Source organism: Pristiophorus japonicus, chromosome 6 (assembly GCF_044704955.1).
Source record: "Pristiophorus japonicus isolate sPriJap1 chromosome 6, sPriJap1.hap1, whole genome shotgun sequence".
NCBI classification, from domain to species: Eukaryota; Metazoa; Chordata; class Chondrichthyes; family Pristiophoridae; genus Pristiophorus; species Pristiophorus japonicus.
Window position 1 is genome coordinate 184,768,387 of NC_091982.1, and position 12,337 is coordinate 184,780,723.

Here is a 12,337-nt window from a genome sequence, read left to right on the forward strand (position 1 = left end):
TGCTTCGTTTAGTGCTTGGTGCTTTAAATGTACTTACCTGCGTTGATTTCTTAACTCTCCGCAAGGGTTTTCTGTGCGGCCCACAATTGGCCATATACGCTGGCCTAAGTTAGTTTAGAGCAACTATTAGCTGTCCAAACTGGCTTAAATGGCCGAAACAGGCGTAGGTGGTTGGTAACGCCCCCTTTTGAAAAAAAACTAAACTAAAAAAATCCTAGCTAACTCACTTACACTGGCTCAAAGTACATGTGCAGAATTGCAATTTTTAAGATACTCCAAAAAAATCAAGTTGCTCCAGCCAAATTTGGGCCCATTATGTAGCTATAATAGAAACATGGCTTAAGTTTGGAAAAGACTGAGAACTTAATATTGCTGATTTATAACAATTTCAGAAGAAATAGGGAGTGACAAAAAGGTGTGGGGTGTTAATGAAGAATTCTATCATAGCACTAGAATGCAAGACATCCTAGGATTATTGCAGTAAGACAGAATTCATATGGATAGAGTTAAGAAATAGGAAGGGAATGGTACAATTCTTGGTGTGCATTATAGGCCACCAAACAGTGGAAATGGGATAGAGATGAATGGGAGAGAGATAGAGATCTGCAGACAAGTAACCAAACATCAAAAGACAAGAATGGCTATTGAACATTTTGAAATCCTCTTTGTATATTTTTGTTCTTGCCCAAACCAGTATTACATTAGATGTCCTATTTGTTTGTAGGCAACTTTGATGTAAAGTTGGATATATGGATGAAGAAAAATGCTACCATATGAACTTTCTGGCATTGGTATTCATATAGGATCAGAGAGCCATTTGTACCATAACATTAAAATACCCCATGAAAAAGCCCACACCCCTCAATATTTTGACAGATTTTAGATCATAGGAGGGGGAGATTGGGAATCTACTCTGGTTTTTAAGACTACAAAATACTCACTAAAGAAAGAAACTAAAACCACAAAGTTTTGGAAACTTACTGTCTCGGAGACGGGATTGCAGCGTTTCTTCCAGAAAATGGATAGCCGCATCCCACTGCTGTTTGTCAGATATAGAACGATCTTCTAAAGCATTGTGCTGGATGACTCGCTACAGAAACACAAAGGTAATAATTAAATATGGATAAGGGATAGAGAGCAAATCAAATCTTATGAATTTTCAGCATGCTTGTGCTTTCATGATATGGCAGATATATCATTGAGTTCAATGCCAATTCTTTCAAGAGTACCAAAGACTTACAGTTTATAAAGTTTACTTAAAAAATAGGATTACAAAAATCAGATGTTTCGTTTCATTCTGTAGATGTTAAAAATCTGATGCCTCTTTTCAAATTAAATGCAGAACATTATGTACTGCTGAGAATTTTAAAGTATTGTGTCAGACTTATGAAAAAAGGATTACTTTGGATTTTTACACATATGGCATATTGAGTCTTTTTGCAAATGAAAATACAATATTTTGCGAAACTGCCTTTTTCTCTCTTTTCTACTTTCCCCTAGCCAGGAGGACATACTGCCATCCTTCCCCAGTTAGTGATACTGCCCTCTACTGGCTGATAGGAAACATGTTTTCCTGAGAGGGATCTGATTCATGCTATTTCCCAAGTTACAGTACATCTTGCAGTACTCTGATACTGCAAGGTGCTACCACCAGCAGCTCACCTAAGCATCAACAAAACTCACCAATTGTGGGTAACAATACTTAAATGTTACTCAAAGCTGTGATTGGAAACAAATCCCTTAGAATAGCAGCGCAACTTTCCTACTTAAGATAATGAAGCTAAGAAATAGCAGCACGAGTAGTCCATTCGGCCCCGAGCCTGCCCTGCCATTCAATAAGATCATGGCTGATTTTCTACCTCAACTCCACCTTATCCCTATATTCCAAAGAGTCACCACCCTCTAAGTGAAGAAATTTCTCCTCATCTCAGTCCTAAATGGATGACTCCTTATTCTGAGACTGTGACCCCTGGTTCTAGACTCCCCAGCCAGGGGAAACATCCTCCCTGCATCTACCTGTCTAGCTATGCAAGAATTTTGTATGTTTCAATGAGATCACCTCTCATACGTCTAAACTCAAAGAATATAGGCAGAGTCTACTCAGTCTCTCCTCATAGGATAATCCCCACCATCCCAGGAATCAGTCTGGTGAACCTTTGTTGCACTCCCACCATGGCAAGTATATCCTTCCCTAGGTAAGACCAAAACTGTATACAATCTCACCAGGGTCCTATATAATTGCAGTAAGACATCTTTACTCTTATACTCAAATCCTCTTGTAATAAAGATCAGCATACCATTTGCTTTCTTAACTGCTTGCTGTAACTTTGTGATTCGTGTACAAGGACACCCAGGTCCCTCTGAACACCATTTCCCAATCTCTCACTGTTTAAAAAATACTCTGTTTTTCTATTTTTCCGACCAAAGTGGATAACTTCACATTTCTCCAAATTATATTCCATTTGCCATGTTCTTGCCCACTCACTTAGCCTGTCTATATCCCATTGAAACCTCTTTGCATCCTCCTCACAACTTTCTTTTCCACCTAGCTTTGTATCATCAACAAACCTGCATATATTACACTCGGTCCCCTCATATATCAATGATATAGATTGTAATAATTGAGGCCCAAGCACTGATCCTTGCCGCACTCCACTAGTTACACCCCGCTATACCGAAAATGACCCGTTTATTCCTACTCTGTTTTCTGTCCGTTAACCAGTCCTCAATCCATGTTAATATATTACCTGCAATTCCATGAAGCCCTAATCTTGTGCAACAACCTGGTGTGGCACCTTGTCGAATTGCTTCTGAAAATCCAAATACACCACACACACAGATTCCCCCTTATCTACAGTGCTAGTTACACACTCAAAAAAACTCTAAGATTTGTCAAGCACAGATTCCCTTTCATAAAATCATGTTGATTCTGCCTAATCATATTGTGAATATCAAAGGTTTCTTAGTCAAGGTTTGTAGTTTATTATTACTGTAAAAATACTATAGGAACATTATTCATGCAATCATGGATTAAATGTAAAAACAAATTAGGAAGTATATACTGCTAACTTAAACTTCTAATATCTTAACAATTAGGAATTGCTTAACTACACTAACAATTTAATTCAGAGGAGCTTTTGCAGAAGTCACAATAATCATTACAAAATCAGGTGATGCTGTACCAGACTGTCTTCAGCCTGCTCATTCCATTTGTGACGTTTTATACTTTCATCTTTGACAGCCTGTTTTAGTTTGTCAAAGATATCATCATGGTCCTTCCCTTTGTGCTCTGACATAAAGCGAGCAAACTCATCTTCCAAGGTTTCCCAAGCAACCTGCAAACAAGAATGTACTGGTATAAATAAAATTACTCAGACTAAAGCTTCAGTGAAATTGTTGATCTGGGGTAGTTACTCAGCAACTTGCATTTATACAGTGCTTTAAAGATATTGCTGTTAATTTACTGCCATTAACATCTATTGCACACAATATACCAGATGTTAAATTTTTCCTCTGCTCAAGGATCTATGTTTTGTACACATTTTAAATAAAATGCTCAAAATGAGAAATGCAGGATAAATATTGCAATAAACATTAAAACTGCAGTTTTAAAAAAATTAAATAATACACTTGATGTATTTTGTAGAACTGTCCACTGGATGATCTAAATTAAATCCCAATTTGAGTTTTATTGAATTCAATTATTAACTTTACAAATCCCAGTTTTCATGACCTTCATTCAGGCTGCCCATCACTGGTCTCAGTCAATGGGGAAGCAAGTGGCTGTTTTGGGTAGAAAGTGGCAAGATTCCTCAAACCACGGATATCGGTTACTGTCAACCTTTCCAAACATAGGATGTTTAGGGTACCGATTGCTCCACTGCTAAACACACTACATGGTGATACTAAGTCATGTAAACCGGAAAGATTCAATCTGTGCTCTGTTCCAAATGAGCGGTCTCAACAAGAACTGGTCTCAACAAGAACTGGTCTCAACAAGAACTGGTCTCAACAAGAACTGGTCTCAACAAGAACTGGTCTCAACAAGAACTGGTCTCAACAAGAACTGGTCTCAACAAGAACTGGTCTCAACAAGAACTGGTCTCAACAAGAACTGGTCTCAACAAGAACTGGTCTCAACAAGAACTGGTCTTAACAAGAACTGGTCTTAGTGCCAGCAAAGGCTCCCATCTCTTGATCAACAGTTCCTGTCAAAAGGACACGTATGGGCACTGGGAGAGAACAGGATCATGTTGGGCTGAGAAGGACAATACACACTGTACAGACACATCTGAAAACTGGTTGGTTTGTCAAGGTACTAGGGAGTTGCCATCAACTATGAAATCATACTCTAGTTTAATTCAATGCTACCAGGATTGGCAAGGAAAGGGTGTTGGAAAAGAAGGACAAATAGCACAGATACAGGTTGAAAGAATGGAAAGCAAGACAGAATACAGAAGCGATAGAAGAGCAAGAAAGAGTACATAACAGTCAAAAGTAATTCATTGTGTACAACATGCTTTGAGATGTTTGATAATGATAAAAGTGATATAGATGAAGGCGTCTCTTTCAGAGAATGATTGTGCAAAAGAGAAAGGAGTTCTTTGTAAATATATTTCTTTCTGCTCTCTTAAGCTATAGTATTAGTTGTTAAGCTTGAGTTTCATCCCCCAAAGCAAGCACTAGCTCAATTTAAAACGTAGATAAACGACACAAGAATGAGCGCACACATGCAAGCTGATTCAAACCTCTACTGCTTTGTGAGGCAGTTGTTTGTCAGTCCATTGTTTGAGCTTGATGTCTACTGTGGTATTGAATGTGCCTGAATTCATAGACTGAGCAGCAGGAAGGTAAATGTTCTCTATCACGTGTGTAGCGACTCTTTCCCACAGCTTCCGTTGTAGAATCTCTTCCCTAGAAACAAATTAACAAAGAATTCCAATAAGCGAAATCAGTTCTTTATTTTACAGTGTAGCACATTTGCTCTTAAAGGGTAAGACATAGGTAGATCTATAAAATACATCGATATAGTAGGGCAAGCATGTCTTGTGCATAAGTATTTGTCAATATCTTAACATATGCAATTTTAAGTATCAACATTTCTCATTCAATTTTACTGTCAACTGTCAAAATATAGTTGTAGGCATTGACTACTGGGTGACCCTGTGGAGCAAGGTTCTCTTAACTTTGTCATTATCTTGTAGAAAAATGAATATTCAACTGGCTATGGCCAAGGCCATGGGCAATTTAATTGTAGTTCACATAGATTTCACACAAGATCAAGAAAAACGAAAAAAATATATATAGAATTGAAAATACTTATAACTGATGAGGATTTTCTTGTTTTGTTTTAAGTGTGGACTCTTAAAGCAGATTAACCAATGAAAGTGATGCAATCTTCACTCTCAAAATTACCGTGCGCAGATTTCAGAAATCAGCACAAAGATATGTACACAAAAACTTTAAACGTGCATCTCTGCCCCTATAAAGTTATTAGCGGGGACATTTTAAGCAATTGCCATTATCTGCATCATCATTATGTGGAGAGAACATTACAGAAGATGCAACATCTAGTGATTCATAACCCTTTCCCTAAAGTGGAAAGATCCCCATCCAGACTCTGACTAACTTGAGATTGAGCGAGTGTAAAAGGGAGGGTGTGGGAGAGGTTCAGGACCAGAGTTTGGATAATCTGTGTTATAATGAATCATGTGTTATGACTGGGCAATGTAGGTTTATGAGGGATCAATGGTCCCAGGACTCTCTGTCTCAGTGTCCATGGCACTGCATTCTCCTTGAAGATTGTTTTCCTCCACTTAAATATCCTTTTTCAACGAACCTCAAGGGTTTTACAGGGGCAGCCATAGCCTTAATAGCTGAGATGTTGCTTTCCAAGTGGAAACTGTCTCATCATTGGTAAAATAAAACATGGGGTTAGACTTTTAAACAATTAAATGTTCGTTCTCTCCGAAAGGTACTGACTCTTGCTTGGGCATGGGTCTAAAGGCATCAAGCTTCCTCTGTTAGACTGCCCAAGTGGGCAATCTTCATGTGTGAGCATAGACAGTGAGTGTTGGCAGGCTAATCGACATGGGGCCCATCACAGGCAAACTTTGTTCTGTTTTCAATCAATGTCTGCACGTTCCAACAAACAGCTGATTGATTTGACCTCCCTAGCTCAGAGGCACTAAGGCCAATTGTAGCATCCTTACTTTCACCCAGGGCGACACTAGCTAACTCAACACAGACCAGCAATTAAACTCTTTCTCCGAATCCTCAGTCACACACTGTGTTTACCAATTAAGTTATCGGGGAGGTTTACCTGCCCTTAGCGATTACTGCAGACCAAGTGATCTGATATTGTCTTTTGCAAAGCTCAATAATGTGTTCATTTGAGAAGTACATCTGGTTATTCACAACTCTCATTTCCAATAAGTCACTAAAATGAGCCCTGTTTGCAATGGAGTCTAGATTCTTTGCTTTTTCTCCAGAGAGACTGGGCTTCCCCAAGTTCAGCTAGATAGATAACCTTCATTTTTTGCAAAAAGTATCAGTACGTGGCAAGTGATATGCAAGATGACTGATGTCCCGAATCTGTGCAAGAGGATGGCAACCCGATGAAAATATGTTGCACCATGTTTAAACAAAATCTTCTATGCAGAGTCTTCAAAGGATCTGTACACTGAGCTTGGAAAGTTAGTGCCTTCGACAAACTGAAGAAAAATATTTCCACTATCATGTGACATGTAACAGCATTATTTAAATAAGCATACAAGAATGGGCATAACATACTCATGCAACAGGAACATAGGAACAGGAGTTGACCATTTAGCTTCTCGAGCCTGTTCCACCATTCACTGAGATTATGGCTGATCTGTGACCTAACTCCATATACCTGCTTTTCCCCCATATCCCTAACAACCAAAACACTCCCATGTACGATGCTCCAGTTTCTAATGATAAAAGGATAGGACAAAATAAATCTATACCGGAAGAGGACTACATGCTACAGCACTCTCTCAAGGTTCTAATAAACTTGGATAAATTTCTCAAGCATCATTTTCATGATTTCGGATGTCATCAGAATTTTTAAATGTGTTATAATCTTGCAGAACTCTCACTTTTGTTTTATTCCGTACTAGCAGATCTCCCATGGCGTTCTTCACAGTAAGTCAGATGATGCATACGTTATTTTACAGCAACAGGAGCATTATATCATGTAACACAAAGTCTTTTTCTACCGTTGGTTAGAAGCACATTTACGTTCCACTGCCCCTTTACGGCTTGAAACTAAATGCTGTGGATCCTGAAGTTAATCGTTGCGGAAGGAAGTTTGCAGATTGGAAGTAGTTTGTAAATTTCTGGCTCTGGATCTAGTTAAGAAGAATCTAGCCTGAAATTACTGCCTTTTTCTTTTAATACATTTGGCACTTTGGACTGTGGTTGTTGTGCACTAAATGCAAGAACTGTATAATAGATATCCCATACCATCAAGTACAGGAACCTATTCCAGTAGTTTTTAAAGAGACCTAAACATCGAAGTACATAGTCGACTACACAGAAACAGGCCAGTTGGCCCTATTGGTTTATGCCATCATTTATGCTTCACACAAGCATCCTCCCACCCACCTTCATCGAGCCCAATCAGCATATCTTTCTATTCTTTTCTCCATCGTGTGCTTATTTAGCTTCCCCTTAAATGCATCTATGTTATTCGCCTCAATTATTTCTTGTGGTAGCGAGTTCCATATTCTTGCCACTCTTTGAGTAAAGAAGTTTTGTTGAATTCCCTATTGGAGTTATTAATGACTATCTTAAGACGTCTAGTTTTGTATTCGCCACAAGTGGAAACATTTTCTCTGCATCTATCCTATCAAACCCTTTCATAATCTTAAAGACCTCTATTAGGTCACCCCTCAGCCTTCTCTTTTCTAGAGAAAAGAGCCCCACCGTTTACAGTCTTTCCTGAGGAATATAACCTCTCAGTTCTAGTATCATCCTTATGAATCTTTTTTGCACATTCACTCGTGCCTCTATATCCCTTTTACACTATGTAGACCAGAAATGTGCATAGTACTCCAAATGTGGTCTAACCAAGGTTTAATACAAGTTTCACATAACTTTGCTTCAATTTGATCCCTCTAGAAATAAACATAGTGCTTGGATCGCTTTCTTAGCCTTATTAACCTGCAATGCTACTTTTAGTTATTTGTATATCTAGATCCTTTTGCGTCTCTACCTCATCCTGGGCTCAAGTTTCGGCCTGAGTTGCTCCTATTTTTTTTGGAGCACCTAGTTTAGAATGGAGCATCTTAGAAATTGCAATTCTCGGCATTTAGTTTACTCCAGTTCGAGTGAGTTAGAATAGTTTAATTTTAGAACAGATTTTTTTCCCCCAAAAAGGTCAGTGTCCAGCCACTTTCGCCTGTTTTGCAAGTTTAGGCAGTGAAAACTTACTCCAAACTAACTTAGAATGGAGTAAGTGTAGATTTTTGTACGCTCAGAAAAATCTTGCCTACATTTATAAATTAGGTGTAGGGAACGAGAGACTGGGGGAGGGAAGTTTACAAACATTAAACACTTCATTTTTACAAATAAAGAGCCATTAATAATAAATGATAAATAAATCAACCAATAAAAAAATAAAAAAATTAAAATTAAAAAAACATTACGTTTCTACTAACCTACTGAGCACCGGTAGCCCTCCAACAGCGTGCTGGGACGGGGGCCCCCCCCAGTGTCTCTGTCTCTGTGTGTGTCTGTCTCTCTGTCTCTGTCAGTGTCTCTGTGTTTCTGACAGCGAGGGGCGAGGGGGAAAAGAGAGGGAGGGGGTGGAAGAGGAGGGGAGGGGAGAGAAAGAGCTGAACGGGAGGGAAGCCAGAGTCAAAATCTTCAATGCCAGGTGAGCCCATTCGGCCAGTGCTGGGGACGGCGTTCTTCGGGCCCCTCCCACGCAGCCTGCACAGATTCGGGCTGCGAGGAGTTACTGCACATGTGCGCACATGCTAGTGCGCATGTGCAGAGGTCCCAGCACTCTTTTCAGCGTTCTGCTGCGCTGCGTCAAGGGCCTGGATCGACCGGACTGCGGGGAGAATACCAAGGTAAATAATAGGCGCCGTTTCTGTTCTAAAAAGTCGGCACACCACACGGAGGTGCGCCGTTCTAACCCTGGGGGCAAAATTGGGCCCTAGACTTTTATTTTCCAAACAGTATGTAGCCTCTTTATTCTTCCTACTGCTGCAGTGGTTCTATCAGTTACACATTACATCTTGAAGTTACAAATTAACTAGTGGACGAAGTACATTATAAGAAAATGCTTCTGTACAGTTTTATTGCATTTCTCTTATCAAATGTTACTCTTTAAGATGACATGTACATCATATTGCAGTTCTACTGCATGTGTAGCAAATTGAAACACATAATAACACACAAAAGCTAAACCCCTTTTCAATCATTTTGAAATTGCAGTCTTGTACATTTCAAATCAATGCCTCCAGTTGCAAAGTGTAATATAAAATAATGTTCCACATCAAAACATCTTTATAACTTACTTTCCAGTATTTCCCTTTGACCACTGCATATTGTACAGTCGTCAGTTGATTCTACACTTGTCTAAACTATTTACACATGCTAAAAGCCGATGTCTGCCACCTGATACATTCCTGCTGCAATGGTAGCCCCAATATTGATTTTTTAAAAAACATTTTTAGACCCATGGGTAAAATACTATTGTACTCATGGGTCTAAAAATTCATACCAATATAAACCAGTTCAGACACTGGTCAGTTAGTGCATATACTAACAAGATGCCAAACACAATAGCAAGCACTACACAATTCATCATCAAATTGATTTAGTAACATTGATCTATTTCCTTTTCAGTCCCTGAAAGTTACTAATCTATCATAGATTCCCTAAACAACCAAGTACTTCCCTAAGGGACAGATTTAAATCCTTTCCAAGCCAACCAAAATATTTAATTCTATACTACTAATCAATAGGACTATTAGGAATTAAGCTGGTGTTTAACCCTTCGACTCTTAATGTGACTTTTTCTTTATTTTATAGACGATAGGCCGAAATTGCCCCTCTGGGAAAGGCTGGCAGATGCACGAACGTACGGGCATGGTGGCCAGAGCGCTTACCCCCGGGGCTCGGAGTGCAAAAAGTGGTTTGTGCCACGCTCCGCGATTAGCAATGATGTGGGTCGGCATGGAGCGATGCCACTGACAGTTTCTTGGTGTAAGCAGCTGTGGTGGCTGGGGAGCCCCGGCCGCCCCGAAAGGGGAGGTGGTAGCACCGTGGCGGCCATCTTTTTTCTGTCGGTCGACGCAACATGGTTTCATGAAGGGGAAATCATGTTTAACTAATTTACTGGAATTCTTTGAGGATATAACGAGCATGGTGGATAGAGGTGTACCGATGGATGTGGTGTATTTAGATTTCCAAAGGCATTCGATAAGGTGCCACACAAAAGGTTACAGTAGAAGATAAAGGTACTCGGAATCAGAGGAAATGTATTAGCATGGATAGAGAATTGGCTGGCGAACAGAAAGCAGAGAGTCGGGATAAATGGGTCCTTTTCGGGTTGGAAATCGGTGGTTAGTGGTGTGCCACAGGGATCGGTGCTGGGACCACAACTGTTTACAATATACATGGATGACCTGGAAGAGGGGACAGAGTGTAGTGTAACAAAATTTTCAGATGACACAAAGATTAGTGGGAAAGTGGGTTGTGTAGAGGACACAGAGAGGCTGCAAAGAGATTTAGATAGGTTAAGCGAATGGGCTAAGGTTTGGCAGATGGTATACAATGTCGGAAAATGTGAGGTCATCCACCTTGGGAAAAAAAACAATAAAAAGGGAATATTATTTGAATGGGGAGAAATCACAACAGGCTGCGGTACAGAGAGACCTGGGGGTCCTTGTGCATGAATCCCAAAAAGTTAGTTTGCAGGTGCAGCAGGTAATCAGGAAGGCGAATGGAATGTTGGCCTTCATTGCGAGAGGGATGGAGTACAAAAGCAGGGAGGTCCTGCTGCAACTGTACAGGGTATTGGTGAGGTCGCACCTAGAGTACTGCATGCAATTTTGGTCACCTTACTTAAGGAAGGATATACTAAGCCTTGGAGGGGGAACAGAGACGATTCACTAGGCTGATACCGGAGATGAGGGGGTTACTTTATGATGATAGATTGAGTAGACTGGGTCTTTACTTGTTGGAGTTCAGAAGGATGAGGGGTGATCTTATAGAAACATTTAAAATAATGAAAGGGATAGACAAGATAGAGGCAGAGAGGTTGTTTCCACTGGTCGGGGAGACTAGAACTAGGGGGCACAGCCTCAAAATACAGGGGAGCCAATTTAAAACTGAGTTGAGAAGGAATTTCTTCTCCCAGAGGGTTGTGAATCTGTGGAATTCTCTGGAAGCAGTTGAGGCTGGCTCATTGAATGTATTCAAATCACAGATAGATAGATTTTTAACCAATAAGGGAATTAAGGGTTATGGGGAGCGGGCGGGTAAGTGGAGCTGTGTCCATGGCCAGATCAGCCATGATCTTGCTGAATGGCGGAGCAGGCTCGAGGGGCTAGATGGCCTACTCCTGTTCCTAATTCTTATGTTCTTATGTTCTTTTCAGTCAGCCCGACAATGACGTCCCCTGGTGCCGTGACACGCTCACTGGTGGCCCAATGGGTGCCATTAAAGCAGCCGTAGAGTTCGCAGCGGCCCTCGCCTTTAAAAGGGGATGGACATTGTGACGCATCAGCGTGACGCGGCCTGTCAGCACTGCGCTGATGTCATCAGCACTGCTCAGAGTCACGTGCCGCGACTGCCCCACGAACGCCTGGTTACCGTCCCATACATTTTTATTGCCTCTAAGAGGCCAATTCCGTGCCGGGGCCGGCACTTCATGCCCCGGCATAAACTTTCATATAATTCACATTATACGCCCTAAACCTGGCACGGGGCAATTTCGTCCCCTGGGTTTATAGAAGTAAAGATGAACTACTTTGAAGCAGTTTTGTTTTGAAAACTGTATGCTGGTCTTAACAGTATGGAAAAAAACATGCCAGCTTACTTAGCCTTTTGATCTGAATATTTCAAAAGTACAAAAGGAAATACAAATAAGATAGATTGCCAAAGAAACTGTAAAATGGGACCATCTGTCACAGAATAAAGGAATCATCACTGTTTAAAGACATATTTTTCTTTATACTCTGCCTAAACACTAACAAAATGTATACGAATGGAAGGGGATCCATTTGTATTCCATTTAACCTCAGAAGAGTGCCCCTTTCTTTTTGCAACAAGTCATATATTTCACGTCACTCTTTGA

The 12,337-nt window shown here is 40.4% G+C and overlaps 1 protein-coding gene across 6 annotated transcripts in view; it reads right to left on the minus strand.

Moving 5' to 3' along the window:
• The window catches only part of opa1 (OPA1 mitochondrial dynamin like GTPase), a 130,051-nt gene that overhangs the window by 51,166 nt on the left and 66,548 nt on the right, over window positions 1–12,337 (minus strand). For all 6 annotated transcript variants that reach the window (XM_070883476.1, XM_070883478.1, XM_070883479.1 and 3 more), the window contains 3 exons: window positions 4,749–4,914; window positions 3,183–3,335; window positions 982–1,090 (listed from right to left, as the gene is read on the minus strand). In XM_070883476.1, coding sequence (XP_070739577.1) covers window positions 982–1,090; window positions 3,183–3,335; window positions 4,749–4,914 — 428 coding nt within the window. The remainder of the gene's footprint in view (window positions 1–981; window positions 1,091–3,182; window positions 3,336–4,748; window positions 4,915–12,337) is intronic.